This window comes from Podarcis vaucheri (genome assembly GCF_965113315.1).
Source record: "Podarcis vaucheri genome assembly, chromosome: 11".
In the NCBI taxonomy this organism is placed as follows: Eukaryota; Metazoa; Chordata; class Lepidosauria; order Squamata; family Lacertidae; genus Podarcis; species Podarcis vaucheri.
In genome coordinates, this window is record NC_138749.1 from 48,677,330 (window position 1) to 48,703,818 (window position 26,489).

Consider the following 26,489-nt stretch of genomic DNA (forward strand, 5'->3'; position numbering starts at 1 on the left):
GAAGGGCAAGCTATAACAAAACAAGAACAACAACTTATTTCTTGTTCCTTGCCCATATGACTGGGTTGCCCCAGCCACTCTGTGCAGCTTCCAACAAAATATAAAGGGACAAAACAGAACATCAAACAATAAAAGCTTCCTGAAACCGTCCTGCCTTCAGCTGTCTACGAAAGGTCATATAAGTGTTTCACTCTTTGACATCTGAAGGGAGGTGCAACTTCCAAGAAGGCCCTCTACATGGTTCCCTGTAACTTCACTTCTCAGAAGGAGGGAACCGCCAGAAGGCCCTTGGAGCTGGACCTCAGCGTCCGGGCTGAACCATGGGGGTGGAGACGCTCCTTCATGTATAGACGGCTCTATGTACATATAGGACAGATTGCCTCCTATGTTCTGGCTAAGGAAGTGTGAAAAGAACATTGATATTATTTTACAGGAACTGATTTTTTAATCACTTCCCCCCCTTTTGACAGATTACATTTGAAGGCACCGAGCGGATTAAGCCTGCCAAATTGTTGACAAACAGGGTTTTGTGGGGGAACTAAAAGAAATTAATTTACCTCCAGAATCCATTCTTACCTTCATCAGACCAACCAAAACTCCAAAATCCATGTTAATTTCATATTTTGAAGCAGGGGAGAAGCAGGGGTTTGTCTCTTGTTCTTCCTTTCCTAAATAATTAAAATAATTAAGACATGGTCAATGTGTGTTCTTGCTTGTACATTTTCTTTACATGTTTGCAGCTTCACACTGGCCATGTTATGCTGGCAGGGGATGTCATCCAGACAGGCATTACAAAATGAGTCTGTCCTTAATGCTGCCTGAGAAGTCTTGAAGATTCCTCCCCCCCGCCCCCCACTTTCAGGCAGAGCAGTGGACAAGGCTTTGTGGTGTCTATGATCCAACTTGACAGGATTTATTGACACTGTGGTTCAGGGAATAGTAAAATTACCCCAAATTGTTATTTGGCCATAGCAAAAAGTGGTTGCGCACCCCTAATATATGGCAATTAAAAAATGACAACTCTAAGAACAGCAGCAAACAGCCGTAAAACTGGAGACTATCTCTGACTCCTGAGAAATCATTGATGCTATTCACTGTTCTCTGTACCTTATACATTGTTCAAAATGTGAAACTAAGTGCAATAACATTTTGTATGGAATAAATTATAGTGAATATAAATTTGCAAAAGAATAAATAATGAAGGATGTAAGGGGTTTCCCCCTTCAAAGTAACTTTTCCTTTAAGCTAAATTTTAATGATCTTACGGCCAAACTGGACATCACATTATTTACACAATTGTTACCTGAGTGAATATTTCTTTAAGTAACAGCAGTCATGAAATAACCTGATCTGGACTGGGACAGCTTCTAAATGGAGGACCTTTAACCCTTTGCCCCTGAAGTGGTCTCAGTCTGAAACAACACCCTTGTGTACCTGCTACTTGCTTCCTGTTCTAGTAATGCAAAATTGAATCTCCCATCCGCTGTCAGGAAGTACAGTGCATTCTACACCTTAGAATTATGCCACCTCATTCAGCTGCATGAGTAGACCAGGCCTGAGATCATTACAGTGGTACCTTGGATCTCAAACGCCTTGGTACTCAACAACTTGGAACTCAAACACTGCAAACCTGGAAATAAGTGTTCTGGTTTGGGAACCTTTTGAGGAAGCCGAACATGCTCCATTTTGAGTGTTACACTTCCGATTTGAGTGTTATGCTGAGGTCTGCCTCTTTTTGCTATTTATTTTGCATTTTTGTGGCTTTTTTGTGACTGTGTGGATCTCAGTTCAGCTACTGTTTGATTGATTGTGTGACTGCAGTACATTGTTTATTGCTTTCATTTTATGGATCAGTGGTCTCGTTAGATAGTAAAATTCATGGTAAATTGCTGTTTTAGGGGTTGTTTTTAAAAGTCTGGAATGGATTAATCCATTTTGCATTTCTATGGAAGGCGCGCCTTAGTTTTGGAACGCTTTGGTTTTGGAACGGACTTCCAGAAATGGATTAAGTTTGAGAACCAAGGTACCACTGTACTAGGTTGGCCCATTTAATGTGCATCTTTAGTAATAAATGCTTGCTCTAGTCAATAGGCAGAAGGCAGATATTTCTTTAATGTTAACTCAAATTGTTTTGGTTTTTTCCCTATCTCTGAATACTTCGTTATAAGAAAAACTTTCTCTTCCCCCACCCTCTTCTCTTAGTGAATGTCCCTTCAACTGTAATGGAAGCCATGTCAAGACAAGATACCGTGCAGCCATTTAACAAAAGTAGCAAACTACCCTCTGCCACTCCACAGCGGTCCATTGTATTTCCACAGACTCCGTGTAACAGGAATTTCTCTCTTCTGGATAAATCAGGCTCTATCGAATCAGGATTTAACCAGATCAGTGTAAAAAACCAGCGAGTCCTTGCGAGCCCTACATCAACAAGCCAACTAAATTCAGAGTTCAGTGACTGGCATCTTTGGAAATGTGGGCAATGCTTTAAGACTTTCACCCAACGGATCCTCTTACAGATGCATGTGTGCACACAGAACCCTGACAGGTAAAACATGGGCACTCTTTATTTCTATATCTTCTGATAGTAAGATCCATTTCTTTTTGCTTTATCAGGCTGTTACCCTTTCCACCACCAGAGCATTATTAGGAGGAACCTGCACAATGCAATTCATCTGCTGCTGTACAAAACACATAGATAATGGTGGACATAGCTTGGCTTTATTATTTGGAAAAAAACACGGGCTACCTAAACACAGAGATAAGAGAAAATGACTAAGAATATAATCTTGGCTTGGTACATCTGTTAGAAAGGGGGAACAAAGTAGAAGGGAAATGTATGGATATCACAGATGGAAAAAAGAGGTCAAGATAATTAAAAGTCATTCTGTCTCTGAAAGATAATATAACTTGCTGCTCAGCAGCTGTCATAGTCATCTCAGGGTTCACCTATAGTGTGCAATGTGTATGAACTTAATTAAGTACTAAGAGGTAATGAATTGGAATTTTTTGCTTAGTACTATTTTTCTTCGGAGCATGCAAAGCCATAAATCGTGCAAAGCTGTCAAAAGGAAATACCTACCCCACCAGTGATGTGGAGGAAAACAGATGCCACTTATTCAATAAACTAATATCCACACAGAAGAAAAATGTTGACTAGATACCTCAGAGTCAAAGTTGGTTTGAAAGTTTGTCAATACAGAATTTTATGGCCATGAACTGAGGATGAAATTTAGCTGAACAAGTGAATTAAAATTTCAGGTACTCTGACCAGTGCCCCAGTAGAGATAATGGAACTATTATTTATAAATCAAATCTGGTTTATTTGACAATCTTGATAGCTGGCAGCACAAAAGACGAAAATCAGATTAATTCAATAAAAAGACTGCTTCTGTTTTTGTCTTTTCCTTTAGCAGCAAAGAGATGCTTTAATAAAACAACTAACACTCCCGGAATAATCATTCAGGCTGCAATCCACGAAGTATTGCTGCTGCAGGATCTCAGTGATGAAAGCGGACATTAATGGACTAGAATGGAGCTCTGGAAGACATAAGAGTTGTGCCAAAACTCTTCATCCATGTTCACGGATAAACTCAGAGCTCTACTACAACATTTCGGGAACTGTGGAAAACATGTAACCCACTTTCATCACTCTGCATCCTCAGTACATTTCAATGCAAATTTCATGTTGGTCTTGTATCACAGTGGTTGGGCAGATTTTAGGTTTTCAGGTCTATTTCATTTTTTACTAAAACCCCAAGCTCCTTCAGCCAAGGCCAGGTGGAAAATAGTGGTTGAGCCATGCAGACTTACACTAAAAATTAAGGACTGGGGTGCTTCGGAACACATGCTCAGCTCTAGATTTGGTAACCACTACCAGAACTGGTAATTCATATCAGTAATCAGCATCAGAACTAAGCTCTTAAACATTTTCATGCAAAAATCTAGTCCTGGTTTTCTGCCAAGCATCCCTCCCCACCCCCAGTCTCTTATTGTTTTCACATGGGGCAGAGGAGCAGCTTTGTAGATGGGAGTTAGAAACCCTTGCTGATCACCCAGAGATCCACGAGTAGACCCCAAACTACTTTTTGTTCATCCCTGCTGTATAAGATTAGTTGAAATGAATGGGGCTGCAGAGTAGACCCATTGAAAAGTCAACTGATTTCAGTGACTCTAAGCGTTATTATATTTGACAGCACACTACAAGTTGGATGCAATCTCACTGCACTGAAAGATTAAAAATGCTAGAACACATCTAAAGGAATCCACAAAATTTCCAAAGATGAAAGATAGTAAGGTTTCAAGATAGGAAATGATATCATATGTATTTCTCATCCTTTGGGGTTAATGTCGGTAGCTAGCAGGTTCCATTGTTGTTTACTGCTCTCATACTAGAAGTTAGAATGTTCAATAGCGCTTCCTATATTTTCATGGCAAAAACTTGTAACAGCAATCTCACTAATAAATGTGCCAATAAAATGCAAGCTCTCAAAGTTCTCCAAACATTTATAGGATCTTAATCACAAGAGCCCCATTAGTGCTGTGACTCATGAACCTGGGCATTCAGGCAACAATAAACAAAAGCCTGAGGGTGAAAAACAAGTCTTGGTTTTCTGACTGAATCTGAATTAGAAAGATCTACTTAATTAAAAAAAAAAACATTTCGAACCAAATTATCTAGCCTTGACATAGCACAGATTAATCATTATGTTGGGCATAATCTGAAGTGACACGTGTACAAAGGTTTCTCTTCTGTGGAGGAACAATTTTGTTTGTGTACATGGGGACTCCACACATACTGAACATCTTACCCTCCTGCTCTCATTCATAGGAAGGAATGAGGAAACTCTGATTCTCATAGTTCACTGGCATTAGCTGCAATCTGGCACAGCTATTTATATTCTATTTCTGACCCCTCCAATGTAGATGCCATTTTGAAGCACTGGCTGGTGCTCTAGGTATGTGGGCGAGGTTTCAAATGAAAGTTCAAAGTCCTTCCATTTGCCAAAAATAAAATGGAACATATAGTAGGTAGGGAAATGGAGCGTCTGAAAAATCTGAATTGTGTGAAGATTAGCAGAATTCTTAGCAGCTGGTAGTTATGTCACACTCACAACTCTGCATTTTTCAGGGTCATGAGAGTGTGTATCATCTGTGATCAAGTGGAAGGATGTGCCCTGCAAAATTTCCCTCAGCCTAAAAGAGGGCTACGCTATCTGTTGCAGAGAGGTTGTGCCTTCTTTCAGTTAGATGCCTCCTCCACCCAACATATTGGTGCTAGGAATGCTTTTTTGGGGTGCTTCCGGATCAGTGTTCCTCATGCACGCGTGTTTCTTGCTGTGCCCACCTGATGTCATTAAGAGAACAGCTGATTGTAGACAGTATTGATCTAGATAATCCAGTAGTCTGACTTGGTAAAACAGCATACTGTGTTGTATCTGGAAACAGAACCTTGAGCTCCTCTCTTTCTGAGTGCCTCATTACCATTGCCTGTGTAATTATCACAATGTTGGTCTCTTGGGGAAAGGGAACAAGTAGGATGTAGCTGCGTCTTAGGTCCCATCCTTCTTCTACATAGAAAGAAGGAATATAGGTAGTATTTTTCTCTCATGCTGCTTGGGGAAAAACCAGGATCTTAGCCACCTCCCTTTTGTGATATGTCATGTTCATAATTTCATGACTATACACTGTACTGTATGTATTTTTCGATTGAGTTAGGCTTGAGCACATAAATAAAGCATCTTTCCTGGATTCCCAGGAGATCTTTGTTTTTTATGTGAAGTCTCTTACGGTGAAGGACATGTAGTAGATTTTTAATAGGGCTGCTGCTTCTGTTCTAAAATTGGGGCTTCTGGAGCCATGGAATTGAAACTAGATTTTGGGGCGGTTTAACAGTTTCTCCTCTATGGTAGGTCACAAGGCCTGAGTCAACACCTGTAGAATGATCCATATTCATATAGACATGGTGTATACTGACGATGTGATCAACTCTCAGTGGCACCATGAGGCCATTGCCAAAGCCCAGAGAAACATGGCTGCTATCTCTACTACTTGGGAGTTAAATGTGGCTCTTGGTGACTTCTCTGACAACAAAAATGTCATCCCATTATCAATAGCCTTAGGCAGAGTCTCAAACACTAGCATAGATTTATAATCAGTATAAAGTCTTGACCTCAACCCAGTGCCCAGTGATTCCTATTCACCAGCATCTCTACTGCCATGACTTATTACAGAGAAAGAACAGGTTGTGTCTTTTCCTTTTCTACTGTGGTAGCAGTGGTGAGGATTCATGGGCAAAGGCATCTGATCCCTATTAGTACAAGCCTTGGTTGCTTTTGTCTTTGCAGTTCACTTAGTTGCACTGGCTTAAGAATATTGTGACTACTGCGTCTAGAGTTGAATAAAGAATCAATTTGAGTGACTTGGGGAGATGGAAGAAAAATTTGATTTAGTCAGCTTTTAAAGGCATCCCTACCTAATTCACATTTCCCCAAACACTGTGCAAATAGGAACACAGCCACCCTTCAGAATTCACTCTTCTCCAAACTTTTGATGCATTCTTCAACTAAATAATGTATACAAAAATGCATACATTCAGGGTAAGTATGCATAAAGGCATATATTAGTGAAAATAACATACAAATATGCATTATATTAGGGAGAATTGTTTGTATAAATATGTGTATTAAGTAATGTGTATATCAGTAAAATACTGATTCATTTTCATTAAGACTTTAAAATAAAGGACACTGATGCAGAAATGTGGAAAACTGAACCAAAGATTTGAAAAATTACAAACTGATTGAAACCAAAATTGACAGATTTGCCCATTCCTACTTGTGCCTTTATGAAAGCACCCAGGGCTTGTATTAACATTATACAGGTAAGTTACAGATGCCTTTGTACAGGGTGGGTCCTTGAAAAGAGGCTCCATGGATACAGAGAACACATGTTACACGGGGCCTCTTTTAAAAGACTCACCCTGTACGTAGACAGTTCACCCAGTGCAAAATTTTGGGAATTGGATTTGCAGATGTTTGGCACTCACTCAAGAAGCAAGGATATATAATCATAGAAATCCTCCACTGACTGTTGCCTATTTTCTGTATTCAAAAGTGCACAGATAGATGTAATGTACAAAAAGAACCGTTCACCTTTTAAAACTTATACTTTATACAACTATTTTGGATTTTTTGCTCCCATTTAACTTAAAATGCATCTATTTTGTTTATGAATCTTATTAAACTATCACCCAAGGATGATATGCAATATTGGTCATAAAGTTATATTTCAGTGGTTATAGCTAACTGATATTACCCTGGTGGTTTCCCCTTCTTTGAAATGTCTTTTAAGAAATTATCTAAGATTACTTTGCCTTTTGAAGACCAAGGAGAGAATTGTACACAATCCTAGAGTGCAATCCACTATGCTGAAGCAACACATATAATCTGTTGTGTGCAATAAACTGTGAAGTCCCTGCATAAATTTGATTGCATGAAATGGTGATTATACAACAGCAGAGCATGGTCAACAGTGCTTGTTCATTATTTCATAATTTGAAATATGTACAGCAGTGTATCCAAGAGTTGCATAGCATTAAGTTTTATCAGGGTAAGAATGTTTAGTATTTTAATTAAAGCTATGGAAGTAGTATTTAATACAATATAAAAGAGTCAGCCAGCGACACTAATATTAGATATTAATTCACCTGGATTAGGAATTGAGTACATCCAGGTTTGTATGCACATTTTGTTTGAATTTGAAATTAATTAGGGTTTTTAAAAAACTACTTTTGACCATTTAGGTTACGTTTCCTCTTACCCTTCAGTGTGATTTTTTTTGTTTGTTAAATCATTTCATGTTCCTCCTGGAAACAATCAAAGGATGAATATAACTCATCCAAAATTAATTGGCCAAAGGATGTTCCAAGATTTTTTTTGTTTGCTTGTTTTTTGCCCAGCCATTTACAAATTGACCCACTATTCCTTGATCCAGGAGTCAGAAATCCCTTTTCTCTTCTGTTTTTCTGCTGCAGAAATTCCCAACAATCCCATTTGGGGGGCTCCAGAAAGGGGTAAGCGGAAGCCTTCAATCACAGTGAATCATTTAAAAAACTATTTCATTATTTTTTAACTCAAAGCCAATTCTCATAAAGGACAATTTGTTTACATTTATTTTTCTTTCTTTCCTTAATTGTCATGTGCAGTATGCAATGTTTAATAAATAGTATATGTTTTGGGTTTCATGAATATTTCCCCTGACAGTATCATATGCAGTTTTTTTTTTTTCATTTTTAGCTTAGTTGTAAATAGTCATGTGCATAAGATGTTGTAAGGTGGTAGACATGGCACATGAGAGCATACCCAGAAGATATGTTAATCAGTGCTTAATTTTTCTATTTTCATGCTATATATAGATGTAGAAATCGTGATTTGATGTGCAGTTTAAGCAGTTATTTAGTAGTTTGGGACTTTTTATAGGTATATTGGCTTACTTAAATCTCTGCTTTTCTTAAAACACTTCAATCTTCCTCAATCTAATTTATAACCTGCAAACATTTAATCATAAATATTCACATCACACAACATACCAAAAAATAGCTTTTAAGGAAGTATTGTATCGAGATTTGTTTTCTCTCTGTTTATACAATAACTCTGGAATATTGAAACCAAATCAAAACAGCAAGCTGTATGCAACAAATTATTATTGCATAAAATTTTTCAATAGTTTGCAAATTAATTGTTTTGTAGTTCAATTTGCTACTCGTCATAAATCAAGTAGTTTTAAAACAGTGTCTTTAGGACTCATGCGATTTTGCAGTGTTTGTATCTTTTAGCAGTATTTACAGATGCTTACATTTCTGTTGTGATACTAGCATGAATGACTAAGCTTAAGAAACCTACGAAATCACTTAAGTAAATACAACATCTGTGTTCTATATCTAAATGATGTGCAGGCTGCATTAATTGCATTGGGTTCATTGGAGTGTAGGATAGATTAGAGCTAATGTAGCTGTGAGTGAATAAGGTCCCTGCCTTAAATCTTATCTCTGCCATGGACTCACTAGGTGGTCCCATCTGCAGTAGAGGGTTAATAAAATGAAGTTACCTTACTATGCCAGTATATATGATGTACTTTAAATGTTCCAATATTTAGAACATTCAAAAAGTGCTATATAAGTACTTATTATACATGTTCAACCAACATCCCGGTACAATCCTCGTTTCAGACAACCAGCTCCAATTCTGAATGAATTAATGTTAAATGTCCAACACTTTAAATTCTGCCATGTGCCGCCACAGAAATCTGTTTCATGGCCATTCCTTCATCTGTTGACCTTAAATTAACCCACCTGGGCACAAACCAGAGAAAGAAGAACAAGCTTCATGGGATTTAAGCGCTTAACTGAGTAGGAATTGAAAAGCATTAGGCACGCTTATATTTTTCTGATTTGTACTGATTGTACAGGAAAGAAAAAGTAGGAAGGCACTAATTGCAGGGAAAAGGAAGTAGGGTATCCTGAGGTGCACAATATATTTTTGTTACTGATTCCCATGTGTTTCGACCGCTGTTCTTCTTCAGAGTGTTGCATGGGGCCTCCAATAATAATTTGCTGTCACAAAGCAATTATGCCAACAGATTGTGAAAACTGGCAGATTTCAAGTTTGCGGATCTACTTTGTTCTTACTAGAACCCTGAGATCCACCAATTGGATCCAGGTTACAAAAGATGTCATGCACTTGGAATTAAACAATTTTGAGCCCAGAAATTTGTTCTGAGTACCAGAACGAAATTAAGTTCCTTCCACACAAAAATCTACTTCTGGGGAGTCCTCTCCCCCCTCCCAACTTCATTTCAACAGTATAATTTAGATGAAGTAGCATAATTGATGGCATTGTTTAAAAGCTGAGAGCCAGAAATCCCTGCCAGTCTACTTCAAATCACCCAGAGATCTACCACTGAATCCCAGTCTATTTTCTGCCCACCCCAGCATATTGTATGATGGTTGGTATATGGTGTGTGAGAGACAAGACAGACAGAAGCAGAAAGAAAACATCTGCCACATATTTAGCAGTTGACACAATTTCTACAAGGGACAGTTTTTATGTGAGTCATGTTAGGCCTTGGAATCAACACTATGTCTTGTACTTCAGGATTTTTGAGCTCTATATACTTCCTCAGATTGTCTCAAGCTATTACAAGAAATGTTTACAAGCCTCTTGCTTGCTCATGCATCTGCTTAGTGGCACTTCTTGAAACATTTGCTATGTTCTGTCTCTTCTTCTTCAACCTCTACTGACTGTGTGCTAGCAGCCTGGTTTTGACTCCAGCTTCCCTGTAGTAATTAGGTTTCAAACTAGCCCTATTAAATATCTTCCAGGATAACACACACACACACACACACACACACGAGACAAAGAACTCATGAGTCACTTAACTTGCAGCAGCTAGAAATATCATAACTAGACAGTGGAAGGACCTATCAGGAATGAACATAGACCACTGGTACCAAAATGTATGGGAAACCGCACTACTAGAGAAGTTAACCAACAAACTCAAACTAGCACGAGAACACCTTCACCCCAGCATGGTTCCCCTTTATCACATACACAGCACAACAAGACAATGACCTATCCCCCCATACCTGACCCAACAATCTACCCCCCCAAACAAACAAGCCACACTGCAATCAACAGAATGCAACCAACCCAGCTCAGGGCCCCCTAACCTCTCGCTTTATCAATATAAAGAAATAAATGCATACACAACCTACCCACAGGATGCTGACACAAACCCCATCACTAATAACAGGCAGTAGAACAAGAGAACCACACCCCATCTCTCCCCCTCCCTTTCCCCCAAATGCAAGATGTCTAAGACAAAAATGTCTCTCACTAAATGCAGTCGAACCAAAAAAGAATATGAACTGGAAGTGGAGACAACAGATATATGTACCTTTCCCCGTTTATCTGTTTTTATTGTAACAGAAAAAAACTCTAATAAAACTCTAATAAAAACTTTAAAAATGCTAATTGGGAACCACTGCCATGCATAAACCCTATGAGGTACCAACTCACAAAAGACCTGCAACGGGCATTCCTTTTTCTGATGCCACAAAGGCAATTTACATCATCATGTCACATCAGTGGAGGGGTTGCCAGTTACTTTAGGCCCATAAGCATAATCTGAATTTTTGAATCAATGCTGCAGGCACCACCAGCTCTTTCAATTTATACACACACAGAACAGGAGTAGAGAAAAAGTGCACATGCACAAACTTCATTTTTCCAAGAGATCTGGATAAATGTCATCCCGTGGAACTGATCTGAGCCTTAGAAAAGCACATAGAGGTGGGAGACAAAATGGGGGAAAGTGTCACACTTTGTATTTCCTTCTTCAGCTCTATGTATATTTCTAGAGAGAAAAAGATAATTACCCTCACCATGTCATGACCAAGGAAGGCGAGTGCTCAGATGCTTTATGGGCACCAAGAAAAGACTTCAAAGTTGCTGTGTTTTATGCCCATGTATCTGAGATTAAGCTCCATTGTATCTGCTAGCCCTGTGTAGAAAAAGCAAACTTACTTACAGTGGTGCCTCGCAAGACAAAAAGAATCCGTTCTGTGATTTTCTTCGTCTAGCGGTTTTTTCGTCTTGCGAAGCAAGCCCATTGACGGATTAGCAGATTAGCGCTTTTAGTGGCTTTTAGCGGCTTATCTGCTGATCGGATCAGCTGATAAACGGCTTAGCGGCTTAGAAAAGGGGGGGAGGGGGAAAAACCAGCAGGAACTCGCAAGACATTGTCGTCTTGCAAAGCAAGCCCATAGGAAATTCGTTTTGCGAAGCACCTCCAAAACGGAAAACTCTTTCGTCTAGCGAGTTTTCCGTCTAGCGAGGCATTCGTCTTGCGGGGCACCACTGTATTCATTTTTTTATTGAGCAAAATGTATAAACTTCTTTTTTTTGTTAAAAAAAACAACTCTAAATGGTTTACAAAAATTAAATACAAAACATTACAATTATTGATAAAACACTCAAAAATATTCAAAGGACAATTAAAATCAAGTGTCGCTAGAAAGAAACAAAACACGTGGAACTTTTACGTCTGAATGCATTGGAAAGGGTTGTATTTGCCATTTTCATTGTAGTTTTTAATTATTTGTTCATATTTTGTTCCATGTATTTCAGTTTGGTAACTATTTGCAAACAAAGAACAGCATGATTTTGCCGAATAAAAAATTAATCATGTTGACCTGCCTTTTTTTAAAAAAAGAGATTAATTGGTTTTATTTAGTGTCTTATTTGTTTGTTGTGGGAGCTGTTAAAATAGATAACCAGGGGCTAATAAATGTTAATGATCCCACTCACTCTTAGAAAATCAATGGGTCATGATTACAGCACATCTCAGTGTATTGTTTTTGACTAAAATAATTTAATTCTTAAGAATATTTTGAGAAGAAACTATCCTTACTCATCTTTGTTTTATCATTGCCAGAATTTTCATGTCAGTTTGATGAATGATTTCTGCTTAAGTGAACAATTCCTTTGAACGAAGAATAAAGCTGAAAAGCATATCCCTCTTGTCCCACAGTAATGACAGTAGTTATAGAGTAATTATTAGTGTGTGCCTTTGAGGTATAGGATTTCACATGCGCTCACATTGTATAGGAAATATGTGGTCCCAAACTCTGCATGCTTTGAGCTCTGGGTAAACTGGGGTTCCCCCAATTCATTCAAGGCTTTGAAACATGTTCTACATGTGCAATGAAGAATCCCCATTGTGAGTCTGGTAGAATATTTTTGGTTCACAGGGCAATGCTTCGTCTGCAGCTGTATATGACAGGTTCCTAACATGCAGCTGCTTTGAATAGAGTGAAAGATCAATTGGAGAACACAATGTTTTTATTTATTTATTTGTGTGTGTGTGTGTGTGTGTGTACACACACACACACACACACACATATATATACATATACACATACACAATACTTATATTGTGCAAGCAATCCAGTCTTTTTTTAAAAAAAACATGCTATGGATGTACATTGCAGAGACTTATATAAGTTTAGCATATGCTCAGGAGGAGAACGACAAAGCTCTCGGGATCTTCAGATCTCTATAGATACTCCACAGTTATCAATACAGATCCAAGGTCTTACGAACTCTTATACCAGTGTAAATATACCAGTGCAAGCAGTAATTCACGTGGGCAGGGGGAAGGCAAGTCAGCACAGGAGAACTAGAGGGGGAAACCTACGTTACAGGAAGATGAGAACTTTCACTCATTCGTTTTGAACTGTATAATCTACATCTTCAGATACTTAAGGCAGCTAAGTCATCAATACTAAAACAATGCAATAAAACCTTAATATCACACTACTGAACAAACTCAAAAATTGTCAGTGGCTTAATTGTCCATTTTACCAGCCTTAATAATCTTACCAATCACCTTCACCATAGTCCTTTCAGGGATGTCACAGTGACTCTCATTTTACATGCAGATGGTGGTGGTTGGAGCTCACTAGGAATTTGAGCGGGGGTGGGGTGGGTTAGACAAATTCAGGTAGAATAAGGCTATAAATGGTTACTAACCATGTTGTCTATGTTCTGCCTACACCGTAGGTTGCAGCATGCTTCTGAATACTAGTTACTGAAAACTGCAGGAGGGGAGAGAGTGGTTGCACTTAGTTCCTTTCTTGTGTGCTTCCTGCAGACATCTTGTGGTAATAGGATGTTGGCCCAGATGGGCCCTGGGCCTGTTCCAGCAAGCTCTTACGTGCTTATGAAAATTCGAGGTCCATGGCTAATGCCAGGGGCTTAATCAAGGCTCCATAAAGGGCTCCATTGCAGTGGCATATTGCAGCTTTAGAACTTTTTCTTTGAAACTTGTTGGGAAACACTCATCAAATATTTTATAATGTGAGTAATTAAAATAATATAATATTGAACTATTGACCAACGCTAGGCCATTAGTCAAGCTAAAAAATTCTACGATCATTGCTCTGAAGCACTGTGAAATAATAGTATTGGTGATCAGCGATGCAAGTAGTCACAATTAAGCAGTTCAGTTGACGAATGAGGGAGTACACTTTATTTTATGCTTAATTGAATTGCTGTACATGCTTGGTCACCATTGTCTCCTTTCCTTTAGAGCTTTGGATTCTAGCTATTTAGAGGCGCACATTTGTAAAAGGGAGAAAGCAATTAAGACTGTCGTATCGGCTCTAAAAATGCAGACGACGTGAGCTGTGCCTTGGGCTGCTCCTCGCTATTAAAATCATTAATATGCCTAAAGATACAATCTTAATTTTCTTAAAACACTAATAGGAAACTAAAAACGCATCTCCCTACATTAAAAATAGCCAGATGGGTGAAGAGGCTCAAGCGCCTTAGAATATTTATAGTGCAATCCTGCTCATGTCTACTCATACGTAAGTCCCATTGAGTTCAATAGGAGTTGCTTCCAGGAAAGCGGGTATAAAATTGCAGTCGTCTGCAAAGCTTAACACTGTATGCGGAAAATCTGAAACATAGAAGGGTGGAAGTCTATCATCATAAACCTCTAAGCATAAGTCTGTGATCGACAAGCATATGTTGGGGTCAGGGCTAGGAGGTAACGTCTATTTCTTTCTTTTTTTGCATAATATCTGACAAGAGCTTTAGGCAGCAGCAGTAAATGTTCTGATTCTTTCCATAGTAGTTTAGCCCAATATATTTGGGTGTCCCAAACAGAGTCGCTGTCCTGCAACTGTAATCGCTGTGCTTACAGTGGGGGCCTGGTAGTGGGAACAGTGCTTCTCTTTGCATTAGCTTCCCATACTTAACAAATAGATAAAATAAGTAGAAGATTTCTTTTCTTGAATACATTTTTATGCTTTTCCATTCTATCCCTTTTTCAAAATTTAATTAGCCTAGTGTCTTTTGTATTTTCCTCCCCTTCATTTTAATGCTCACACATTACATTTGTTGTTGGGGCTTGCAACATTATGAGCTGTTTCTAACAAACGGTAAAAGGTAAAGTTAAAGGGACCCCTGACCATTAGGTCCAGTCATGACCGACTCTGGGGTTTGCAGCGCTCATCTTGCTTTATTGGCCAAGGGAGCCGGCGTATAGCTTCCGAGTCATGTGGCCAACATGACTAAACCGCTTCTGGCGAACCAGAGCAGGCACGGAAATGCCGTTTACCTTCCTGCCGGAGCGGTACTTATTTATCTACTTGCACTTTGACTTGCTTTCGAACTGCTAGGTTGGCAGGAGCAGGGACCGAGCAATGGGAGCTCACCCGGTCGCGGGGATTCGAACTGCCAACCTTCTGATCGACAAGTCCTAGGCTCTGTGGTTTAACCCACAGCGCCTGCAAAATGGGGCGGGTGGTGGTGTAGGATCTTAGAATTAGACCACTTTAGGGATAGTGTCACTAATGGAAAGCAAGCAAGCTTAGTTTAAAATGATCTTCTTTGCAAAAAAAAATCTATTACAAAGAGTTTGTCATTTTTGTCCTGGCTTTGCTATGTCACCAGTGTCTTTTTATGCAAACTAACAGAGTACTTGGGAAAGTTACAGGTAGAATTTGGTTTCCGTTGATATAAAAACTAGTCCCACTGAGAATACATCTCCGTGAGAACTGAGAGGATGAACATCACATTTCAGAAGTAGATATGATTAGGCCTTCTGCAAATAGCTGTGTTGTCTTCTTATATTTAATTATGACCTGGTTTGGACCAAATTTGGTTTGAGATATTAGTCTTGTGGTATTGGATTTTGCATGTGTACCCTTTATTTTAAATATTAACACCCACACATTGGGTGCCTCATAAGTAAATAACCTTCCTGTCCTGCCAATCATAGGACATATATTAGGGAGACTGTAGTCTGAAATGGACCACTGAAGACCTTGACTAGCCTCAGTTTATGCAAGACACCGTTGAACTGGTGGACACATAGCATACAAATGATTATCCAATAATCACATGAAAGACAAAACCTCGCCAGAAGGCCAAAGCTCACTAGACTTAATCTTGTTATATCAAGCTCTTTCTTTGCTGATAGTTATAGAAAGCATTTATTTGATGTGGGTGGAAAAATAAAAGCATTATCTAGTAGCAGTCTTTAACATGCACTTACTACATACAAAACAATGTTTTGTTTTGTGTGTTGGTTTGTGTGTGTGGTTTAGTATCAGCCATGCATAGGTATTTCCAAAATGTGTGTCTGAGGGCCTAATTACATTAAATTAATGTGTGTTTTTAAAAATTAAATAACGTGCAAGAGTGTAGGATTGTTAGAAGATCACAGTGCATAGGAAGGGGAGGGTTAAGCCTTCATACCCCAGCCACCTCCTCTCTGAAATCACACACATACAGCAATTAGCATTAGAAAACAAGCTCCTATTGCTAAGGGGGGGGGGATATATTGTAGCTGGGAATCATGGGGGCAATTATCCCCCCCTCTGGTAGTTAATTCTTAAAATCATGTTAATATGCTTACTAAGACCCTGAGTCCTTACCATGCTGAAAGGCAACGCATCACTGAAAGGGGAGCTCAAGTAGGCACTCACATGCACATCACATAACAATAAAAAACCATCACAGCTCATAACATGTTAAATACATGCCCCAAGAGTGCTCTTAAATTAGTGAATAATAGAATTCAGAACTGTTAATCTAAATCTGCATTCCATCTGAAGTTCCCCTTTTCAGTATAGAAAGGATATTGTATTTTAGGCATTGACAAAACTCAGCAGAAAAGCACAAATGAGGCCATCTCCCAAACCCCGATTTATCTGGAATGAGCTGCCTTGGGTACTCAGAACAAAAGAGGAAACACTGGGTGCGCCATCTTGGATTCTTTTGGGTACATGCAGCAGTTGTTCTGCACATCCTGAGAAGAATTAAAGACAGCGATGCTCATGTCGCTCATTTTAGCAAAGACCTCCCCAACTGGTCTTTCTGACCTGTAATATGTAAAACAGGATATGCTGGAGATTTGGAGATGGTTATAATTTGACTCTGTTATCTTTTATCGTAATAAGCTGCTAGTGTATGAGGGAGTGGGGAGTGTTCTCCAAAAGAGCCCTTTATGATATATTTATTTTCAAGGATGGGACTTTACAGAATATAGTACGGCGTTTTTATATGTTCATTTTTACTATTATTATTTTTTCAAAAGACTAGAGAAACAAAACGACTTAAGAAAGCCCACTAATATATTCCCTTGCAAAAATTAACATTCCAAAGCTCAGCTGCACCACCCAAATTATTTTCCATTTGCTTCAGTAAAAATAAGTAGTGATCACATTGGGTGTTTCTATTTTCTGCAGGCCCTATCAGTGTGGACACTGCTCCCAATCCTTCTCCCAACCTTCAGAGCTACGGAACCACGTAGTCACCCATTCCAGTGACAGACCTTTCAAGTGTGGCTATTGCGGTCGTGCCTTTGCTGGTGCTACTACACTCAACAATCATATCCGGACACATACAGGGGAGAAGCCCTTTAAGTAAGTAATCAAAGGACCAGAGGAACAGGAAGGGAATTTAGACAAGAATCAGTAAATATCCTAGCCCTTGGAATAGGTCTGTTTGGAATTGGAGTTCAGAATACCCCCCACAGTCCTCCAGGCACTGCTCTTGAGCAAGACCAAGTCATTTCAATAGCATTTGTGCAGAATCAGATCTTTGTTGGTTGGTTGCAACCAACCCATTTAATGTTCCCTTAAAATCGTAAGATCATGCTCATATATATAGTGAATGTCTGTCAAATATCTGTAAGCAGTTCACTAGGGACAGCTTGTTGTTAATGGGAAAGCAGTTTTCAATAGCAGCCCTTCCAGTGATTTTATCTGAAAGTATCAAAGGAAGGCTTTATCTGAAATTTCAAGCGTAGGGCGTCCAGATTGTTGAACATCAAAAGTAGGGAGAATCCAAGACAACAATTGTCGTGCATGTGCTGATTACAAAGAGAAATATTTCTGATAGAGAAGATGTGGCGTGGGCAAAAAGCCATCATTTTACATTGTTGTAATAAGCAAAATTTGTGAGTGCTGGATAAGGACCAATAAACTGAAATTGAATCATAACAAGATTGTGGCACCGGGGATGGATGGTTCTTGGATGTAGGAAGTGCATGTTTTAGGCAGGGTTGTGTTCTTTCTAAAAGAGCACATGTGCAGTTGCTAGATGCTTATATTTTCTCTAGAGACCAGGTGGCCTCAATGGAATGAAATGCCTTTTATCAGCTTTGCTTCATTCACCAATGAACGAAGGGATAGTCTGGCCATGGTAATCTAAGCTCTGGTAACACTTGATTGGGAGCCGCCCAGAGTGGCTGGGGAAACTCAGCCAGATGGGCGGGGTATAAATAATAAATTATTATTATTATTATTATTATTATTATTATTATTATTACCTCATTAGATTATTGCAATGTGTTATATATGCTTCTGCTCTTGAAGGTGACTTAGAAGTTTGAATTGATGTAGAAGGCATCCTCAGAATTCTTGATTATGTCGTGTTGTAGGCACATCGTGCCAATTTTATAAGGACTTCAATGGCTTCCTATTTGCTTCCATGCCTAATTTAAGTCGCTGATATTTACCTTTAAAACCCTAAATGGCTTGGAACCCAAATACCAAAAGGAGTGCCTTTCCCATAACCATCTGTCCATACGGTAAGATCTTGCAGAGACCCTCTATCACAGGCATGGCCAAACTTGGCCCTCCAGCTGTTTTTGGACTACAACTCCCATCATCCCTAGCTAACAGGACCAGTGGTCAGGGGTGATGGGAATTGTAGTCCAAAAGCAGCTGGAGGGCCAAGTTTGGCCATGCCTGCTCTATCAGAATCAAGTTAATCAACAGCAAAAGAAAGGGCTTTCTTGGCAATAGCTATGGAGTGCCTGCCTTAAAGATGCTCTCCTAGCACCTACATTGCAGTTCTTTTGGCACCAGGTGAAAATATTCTTATTCACCCAGGCATTTCAATCTATAGTTAATTTTAATTATTATTTTTTAATTACTGTATAATTGGCTGTACACTGCCCTGGAATCCTAAATAGGACAAAGGGCAGTAGGTGAATGTTTTAAATAAATAAACATAAAGATTCAATTTAATCAGTGGGGCTTTGGTTCAGCCCCTTCCTTCTGTGGCTGTTCATAAACCCTGGGCAAGAAACTAATGGCCAGGTATTAGTAAGTCTCTGCAGAGAAGTCAAGACCAACAGAAAGAAGAAAGTGAACCGATCCCACTTTCAAAGTCTAGACCTCTACACTTGATCCTTAAATCCCATTTTCTACTGCACAGTCTTAGTGGGCAATGTGGAATTCCATTCTAAATTATAAGTGGTTTGACATTATAGTTGCCTTGCAAGATTTGGTGATGGAATCTTTAATGCACTTTTCAGGCTAATATGAGGATGTAAACAAGGCAGTTTATTACCTATATTTTAAACTAGTTCAGGTAAATCAGGTAATTTTAAAAGATCACCAGTTTTCTAAACCCATGTGACCACAAGTTAGTATCATATTCTGTTCCTGTTTTTTTTTGGGGGGGGGCATGTAGAGCAAAGAAGTCACTTAAACAGGTTTATGTTAGATAACAGCATTAGATCACTTCAAAGCCCTTATTTTGCAGTAGAAGTCAGGTTCAGGATCTGGCTTCAGACCCCACTTCTAGAATGGGCATGCTGTATTGCTTTGGGTAAAAATTATCTGTGGTGCTCAAGGTACACAAGGTTGCAGAAGAACAAAACACCATAAATCCAGTAATAACAGTTGCAGATTATAAGAATATAAATGTCTGGCAGCTGTCAAACTCTGTCCCATGTTTAAAAAAGATAAAAGTCTAACCTTAAACACCGCATGTGCACCCTAATCCTATGCAAAATGATTTTCATTTAAGTAAAGCTAATTTGAGCTTTTAAAAAAAAATCTTATTTCTCTGCTGTGGTTGGGGCACAGGAAGAGGCCATTAAAAATGGTGTGTTCCATAACAATCATCAACTTCTTACTGAACTTGATTTTATTTACCGGGCATTTTATATTTGGTTAATGTAAGAGGATATCTGTCACTGTGAACTATCAGAGACCTTATGAACGAGCTGTTTATGCAAGAGATCATCACAATGGTTGCCTAGCCTCCATTCAAGACGGGTCTGGGCACCATGCTTGTAAGTGTAAGATCAGGCATGGAGGTGGGGAGGAAGAGCCCAAACTTTGCAAAGACCAGCACAGTCAGAATTCAAGTAGGGACTGCCTGAGATGATACAGTTCTACTGTGTCCACTAATGGTGCCCACGGAGCCATTATGCTGGATTAATAGAGCCAATGGAAAGCAGAGCCAAAACCAGTGCCAGCAATCAGATTGATTTTATGTAGTTGCTGTGTAAATAGATTTTAGTAATTAATTGTGGAGGTTTCCGGGTCAAAATGGAAAATAGATTTCTTTTAATGTTAAGGTGTTACTTATGTGTAACCTTGTTGACTCCACTTTCATTCCCCCCTTAACATCCTGTTTTTGTCGTGTTTCCAATAAAGCTGCAGTTTGCCCCATTTAGAGGCATTACTACTCCCCCCCTCTTTTTTGTATTGTTCTTTTTCTTTCTTCTTTTGTCTCTTGTTCCAAAACGTCTAGTGTAGTTTCAACACAATTCCATTCAGAAAATAGAGCTATATCAAATGGTTGGCATGTTAGCTGCATATGAATCAAATTGATTTTGGTGTGATCTATGCACATTCACTGAATATATAGGATTATTACCTATAGCATAGAATTGTCCGATACTTAATGTCTGTATTGTAGCTTGTGCAAATACAGTGGTACCTTGGTTTACGAACTTAAGTCCATTCTTAAACCGAGTTCTTAAACAAAGGCGTGCTTTCCCATAGCAGCGGGGGACTCAATTTACAAATGGAACACATTCAACAGGAAGCAGAATATGTTCTGCTTGCAAGGCAAAGTTCACAAACCAAAGCACCTACTTCCGGGTTTGCAGCGTTCTTAATCCAAGTTGTTCATAAACTAAGGTGTTCTTAAACCAAGGTACCACTATAAGAAGCAATTGCTAAGGATTGAAATATAAACTATGGTTATAATAGGGAATTTAGAATAGTTTGGTGTGAGACAAAGATTTTGAGTAAACCAGTGAACAGTGAATTTGTTTTATGAGAAATGTGGGATTTGTTTTAATACAGGTGTGAACCATGCATAGATAGGAGTGTGTATTTCATAAGATCATACACTGTGTTACAGAACAATCCTAACTCTCTACTGGGGAGCAGCAGCAGAACAGAGTGGCAGAGTCACCACTGCCTTTGAAGTCCTACGGCTTATGGCAGCCAGGGCACAGAAGGGCATGTAGTTACTTTGAGTAGCTTCAGAATAGTGAGGCATGGGGGCCCAAATTAGGCCCCTCACCTGGCAGTGGGCTGGCTTTGGATCATATACTGTTTGCAGGGGTTATTCTGGTCACTGCCTGGGGGAACTCTGCCAGCGGTGTCTTTTACAGTCACAGTAGGGGCCTCCACAACTCATCTTATCCTAATCTTAGCTTTAATATAATCACAACAGCCCATTACTATCCCTTCTCCAAAGTGACACCAACCCAAGATATATGCAGTGACATTTGTGTTTCCCTACATATGAAAGAAAAACAGAATGTTTCTATTGCCTGCAAGACTATAGGGCAGACCAGAAGGCCAGCGTGGGCGCTTATATGGTCCGTGTATCATTGTAACTTAGTTCCCTGGGTACCACTTCTTCAATAAGTTCTGAAATGTCTGACTAGCAATAGAGGAAGCTCTTTTATGGGCATCCCCTTAACTCTGATCTGTATGTTATGAGTATTTAATGGAAGCTTCTTGAAACACTTTCGTTATAACTAATAGACAAGCCCTTTCTCATTACCACCCATTTTTTGGTGGCTCAGGGGTCCCTATGATGCAAGCAGGTTAAGTCATAATACTACTCTGTCTGTTAAGGCAGTGATGGCTAGGTACTTCTTGGATTTGAAATATATGTTTAGGATGCACAAATGGAATGTATTGGACATCTTTAGCTATATATGTAGGGAAAGGAAATTTCAACTCCAAGGATAGCTCAGTGCCTTATATTGTATAAGCTAATCCAAGAATTGAATTGATTTCAAGGCCTTCATGATAAAAAAATAATCATAATTTGCAAGTTTGTCAAGCAATGAAAGGTAGTATATTTTGACACACTAATCCAGTAACTAATCAGTTTTCTAATAAACAATCAGCAATACACTAATGTGTCATCAGCATTTCAGGAACTCTGGAGAGAGGAAGATCTGCACATAGACGTTAATGAATACACCAAAAATCATTAGGTGATCAATACTTCTGAGTTATTTTCATTGAGCTGATAGGTCTGATACATTAGAGCTGACATTTTACATTTGTCAAGATCACAGTGCAGTTTTTAACAGTAGAGCAGGCTGCTAAAATATTCCAAGAGAGACGATCAAAGAAACACAACTTAAAGATGTTGACATCCTAGGCAAGAACTAGAGGTGAGATGAATGAGTATGTAACATTCAGGTCAGAGGTTCCTCAAACCATAATTTCCCTTAAAAATAATTAACAGGCACTTTATAACATTCTGTAATTGTGTATGCATGTTTGTGAAGGGTTGTTCCTTTCCAATGCAATTATTACAGTTGAAGAAGCAGGGGTGCAGAGAGATGGTTAGGACCTCTTATTTTTCATAGGGATCTTCTCAGATGTTAATAGGCATTACACAGCACCATTTAAAATCCAGATTATTCCTATGAGCATTACATTAAAGCTCTGCATAGCCTACAAGATTCTTCTTTGCAACAGGACCTTTGCAAGATGGGGGTGGGGTACTCTTGTTCAGCTTTTATTCATTTCAGTGGGCCCTATCCAGGGCATATTTCCTGTCACTTCCCTGACTGACTTATATCCTACAAACTTGTCAGGCATCAGTGTCACGCATTCAAAATGATTATGAAGAAGTCACCTTCTGTTAAAGCACTAGAATTTGGTAGAGTACATTCTTATCTGGAATAGGCGCAGATTACACTCTCTGAACTACATACGCCCTGTGTCAGTCCCTGCAGAAGCCCTACATCTTAATGCATTCATTATCTTGCCATGTCATTTAAATCAATGGAGGGAAGGAGGGGTAGAGAGAAGCCTTTATATGACAATGAAAATGCACTGGCGAGTGTTTGACTTTTCCAATCAGCCATTTCTACTCAATATCAAATCCTGGGTAACATTAAAAAAAAAAAAGCTTAAAACTATTATGAGTAGTAACTACAGCCTCCTTAACTCAACTGCTTAGTGATCTCAGGCAAGTATGGGGATTTATTCTGTTGCTGCAAAACAAAGTGATCATTGTTCCATGGCTTCACAATTGCTCCAGTAGGTAGGACTCCTGATTTTAAATTAGCAGGAGGTGAAATTCTATTTGTCATCAATTTCTCCGAGGGATTACAGAGCAGAAAACTGCAGACAAGCTGCTTCTTTGATGGCTCACTCCTAAAAATCTCTTTTTGTTCTTTATCTATTTGAACTGACAGTGATCAGAGCTGCAGCAGGACAGGCCTCTCTGGAGAAATCACCTTCCCCCTGTCTATTGACAGATTCCTCTGTTCTGAATCAGACAGGCCTTGTCCCATCATAGGCATCAAGGCCTTGGAAGTAGCCACCAATTAAACCTCTTGAGCCAGTAAAATCTGAAGCCACTTTTGAGTGTCTGTTCTGATTAGGCAGGATAAGACGAAGCCCGCTGCCTGCTCCCCCTTCCCCCAGAGCAGCTCCCCACTCTCAATTTTCTCTCTTGCCTTCTCCAGGTGCGAGAGGTGTGAGAGGAGCTTCACACAAGCCACCCAGCTGAGTCGACACCAGAGGATGCCCAATGAGTGCAAGCCAATAACAGAGAGCACAGAATCAATTGAAGTGGATTAACTGATTGACTGGTTGGAATTAAACTGCAAGGAAAGTCATGATTAAATGTCACGGACACTTAAGCAAAACCAAAGATTTCCTCTGAGCAACTTTCAATCAGTCCCAGAAAACCAAGAGCAGTAATAAAATAAGTAAGATGTTAAGAGATATTGATCCTGGCGTGGAAGTGAAACCAGGAAAGAGATTATTTATTTATGACTAGGAATGAGACTGATTTCCATGGACAAGGAACCCGGGCCTGCTAGCATCCTAGCCTCCCACCCCACCATGTATTGCTTTATTTCTAAAAAGCTTTTATAATTGTTATTTAATACCAAAGCAACAACGATCAAGGGTTCTTCAGCCTATAGCTATGACTATGAATGCACACGGACTTGTTTATGATTGCACCTTTTCCTCTAGCATGACTCAGTGGACCTAGAGGTATCTTGTTTCCTTGGTCCCTTTGGGTTGCATTGCTCTTGACTTGGCTGTTATTTTTATTTTTTTTAAAGTGGTCTCCAAATGACAAGAGAATGAAGAAGATTCGGAACCATCTTTGTGTTGGTGTCAAAACTCCTCCAACTAATGGACATTTTCATTCCCATGGTTTCAGAACTCACATTTTGTGCACTTTTTTTGTATAAATGTTTTCATTAGCCAGTGTTGCATTGGCCCAGGAGATCCCAGAAATGTTAAATAAACTTTGTCCTATATATAAATATATAGATATAGATATATCTGTAGATGTATATGCTGTTAAAACAAAACAAAACCCTCCGATGCTGTAAGGAAAGCATTTGAAATACGTAGAATTTTCAAATACTATACCTCTCTTATGAACGTCATATTATTCACAGGTAATGAATAGTTTCAGTGAAACATTAACACTCTTGTCTAAAGGTATCATGCTTGAAAACATAAATGTTAAAATGGAATAGCAAGAGAAGCAGTCTTCAGTTTGATTGTAAAAGTTAGAAACCTTTTTAAAAAAATGAAGTCAACAGAAATCATTCAGGTTTAAAATTTTCAAAAGCATCCAGGCATTCACACAATATAGAAGAAACTTCACATAATAGGGGTACGTCACATGAGTAACTCTGTTCCTATTTCATAATGTGCAATATCCTTTAATACAGGCAAACTAGATAGTTGTTACGGGCTATATAGCAATAATATAGTTCCTGATTTTGCTAAAATGAACTCAGTAATTTGATTCCCCTCTCCCCCCAATTATCTCCTAACCCACACACTGGGCCTAGGAGCCTAAGCCCTGTACTGATCAAAGACTCACCAGATCTAATGTATACACAGCGCTTTCAAGTAATTTCCCAGTTTTCTGCAATGCAGAGCACAACTCCAAGCCCCTTGGGGGTGTTTCAGCAGTGATGTGCAGCCAATTCTATGCATATTTACTCAAAATAAAGTTTGTGCTCACTGGGGCTTGCTTCTGGATAAGCATGCATAGGATTGCAACTTTTAGGTATGCCAATTTTCAGTTGACAATGAAACAGGAAGTGTGGCGACACCAGTGAAATAGAATAAAATACACACTCTGAAATTAAAGTTGGAGGTTGCATTGTAAGCACCAGTTCCTCCTATATTTCTTCCTTGCCCTGTGTTTCTGTGTCTTTAGGACTAGTACAGTATTAAAGCTTTGACCTGCAATGCCGACTTATAAAAAAACAACAACTTGTAACAACCACCTGGTATCCTTATGGGCTACTTCTTAATTTTTTTATCTTTACCTTCTTAATGAACCTTAAAGTGACATTGGGCGGGACTCTGAGTCCCGTCAGCGGAAGCCCTGTGCAAGGATTACTCTTGTGCAATGGGGCTTCTTCCCTCTCTTCTCCTCCCCCCCCCCCGTGACCCCCAACACTGAGATAGAGGAATTCTAATATCTAATCGAAATAAAATTGGTTGAAAACCAAGCATTTGAGACAAAATTCAATGTAGTGCTAAGGAGATTGCTGCATCAACACAAGCATTTCTGCTTGTCTGTGGGAACAATCTCTGCTCTCCCTTCCACATGCTGTTCTGGTGGTTCTTCTGATTCCCCCCCCCAGCTAATTGGGGGGCATCTAGAGGGGACAGGAGCGGAAGGAAACCCCACTTTGTTATTGGATGTTCTTCCATGGGCTTCCGATTAGTTGAATGCAACCCTTTGAGCTTTTTAACGGCTTTGTGGAGGGTGACCTTGGTGCTTCAGCAAAAGCCCCCCATCAACCCCAGCTTCATCACCTTCACTTGAGGATAAGGCAACTTGATAGTTTGTTGACTGCATTGGGTTAAATCCTATCTCGCTGGCATTGGGTAGTTTGTGCCATTTTTGCCTTTGAAAAACCTACCTCATTACTTCACTATTGGAAACTGATTGTAGCATTCATAGAACCATTCAAGCTGATGTACTTTTTGACTAGGCACCTATGGGCCATTAAATGCGTGGGATGACACAGTCAAAACCCTTTTATTTCTTCATCATTTCTGTCTATATGAAATGCACTTGAAGCAGTATACAGAAACATAAATATTCTAATAACAAGAATAATTTAGGGCAGAGGCC

The 26,489-nt window shown here is 39.3% G+C and overlaps 1 protein-coding gene across 5 annotated transcripts in view; it reads left to right on the plus strand.

Moving 5' to 3' along the window:
• The window catches only part of PRDM6 (PR/SET domain 6), a 98,282-nt gene extending 73,635 nt beyond the window's left edge, over positions 1-24,647 (plus strand). For 2 of the 5 annotated variants that reach the window (XM_082191587.1, XM_082191586.1), the window contains exons 6-9: positions 2,203-2,545; positions 8,033-8,071; positions 17,318-17,494; positions 23,830-24,647. In XM_082191587.1, coding sequence (XP_082047713.1) covers positions 2,203-2,545; positions 8,033-8,071; positions 17,318-17,494; positions 23,830-23,944 — 674 coding nt within the window. In that variant the 3' untranslated portion in view covers positions 23,945-24,647. The remainder of the gene's footprint in view (positions 1-2,202; positions 2,546-8,032; positions 8,072-17,317; positions 17,495-23,829) is intronic. The other 3 variants (XM_082191589.1, XM_082191588.1, XM_082191590.1) reach the window with 3 other exon arrangements.
• Positions 24,648-26,489: the final 1,842 nt, after the last annotated feature.